The 888-nt window shown below is 57.2% G+C and overlaps 1 protein-coding gene across 1 annotated transcript in view; it reads left to right on the plus strand.

The window, feature by feature from the left end:
* The first annotated feature begins 626 nt into the window (after positions 1–626).
* CFAP43 (cilia and flagella associated protein 43) overlaps positions 627–888 on the plus strand; it is a 108,673-nt gene continuing 108,411 nt past the window's right edge. The window contains exon 1 of the mRNA XM_011957330.1: positions 627–816. Coding sequence (XP_011812720.1) covers positions 752–816 — 65 coding nt within the window. The 5' untranslated portion in view covers positions 627–751. The remainder of the gene's footprint in view (positions 817–888) is intronic.

Consider the following 888-nt stretch of genomic DNA (forward strand, 5'->3'; position numbering starts at 1 on the left):
CTGTCTCAACAATAAATAAATAAATAAATAAATAATATAAATAAAGTCCCACTCAACTTTATAACCATGGACAAATTATGTGCTTCTCTTTTCCTCACGTTAAGTCTGCACTCTAAATGCAAGTCTGTTTAGAAATTTATTAATTTTAAAAAGTTGTTATTTATTTAAAGACAGGTCTCGCTCTGTCGCCCAGGTTGGACTGCTGTGGCGTCATCCCAGCTCACCGCAGCCTTGAACTCCTGGGCTCAAGCGATCCTCCCACCTCAGTCTCCCAGGTATCTGGGACTACAGGCGTGCACCGCCACGCCCCGCTGCTTTTTAAAATTTTTTGTAGAGATGGGGCACGGGCGCGGCAGGTGTCACTATATTGTCCAGGCTGGTCTTCAACTCCTAGCTTCAAGCGATCCTCCCGCTCTGACCTTCGAAAACGCGGAGATTGTACGCATGAGTCTTACTTGCAATTATTGGCCCGGACCTGGGCCCTTCCAGCCCACACTCGGAGGGGCCCGCCCCTCGCTTGGCTTGCCGCTCACCCATTGGCCGAGAGCGGCGGACCTTCCACCAGTCTGCTCGGCCCAGGAGGGAGCGGGCCAAAGCGCAGAACCAATGGGCGCGGGGCTTACGGTCTCCGGGATACAGGTGTACACAGTGGCTGCGTCGCAGTCGGCAGCCCGGTGGCGGAGGAAAGGTAACCGACCCGTCCTGGGGTGCTGCGTGCGCTGCCCGCTCCCGCCTGAGGAAAATACTACCCATGGCGCAAGGCCGGGAGCGCGACGAAGGTTCCCACTCCGCCGGCGGCGCGTCCCTGTCCGTGAGGTGCGGTGTCCACGGCCCCGCGACCGCTCTGGGTCCCGCGGAACCTCCTGCCCCACGTCGCCTCCTCCCTCC

The sequence above is a fragment of the Colobus angolensis genome, unplaced genomic scaffold (assembly GCF_000951035.1).
Source record: "Colobus angolensis palliatus isolate OR3802 unplaced genomic scaffold, Cang.pa_1.0 Scaffold44, whole genome shotgun sequence".
NCBI lineage: Eukaryota > Metazoa > Chordata > Mammalia > Primates > Cercopithecidae > Colobus > Colobus angolensis.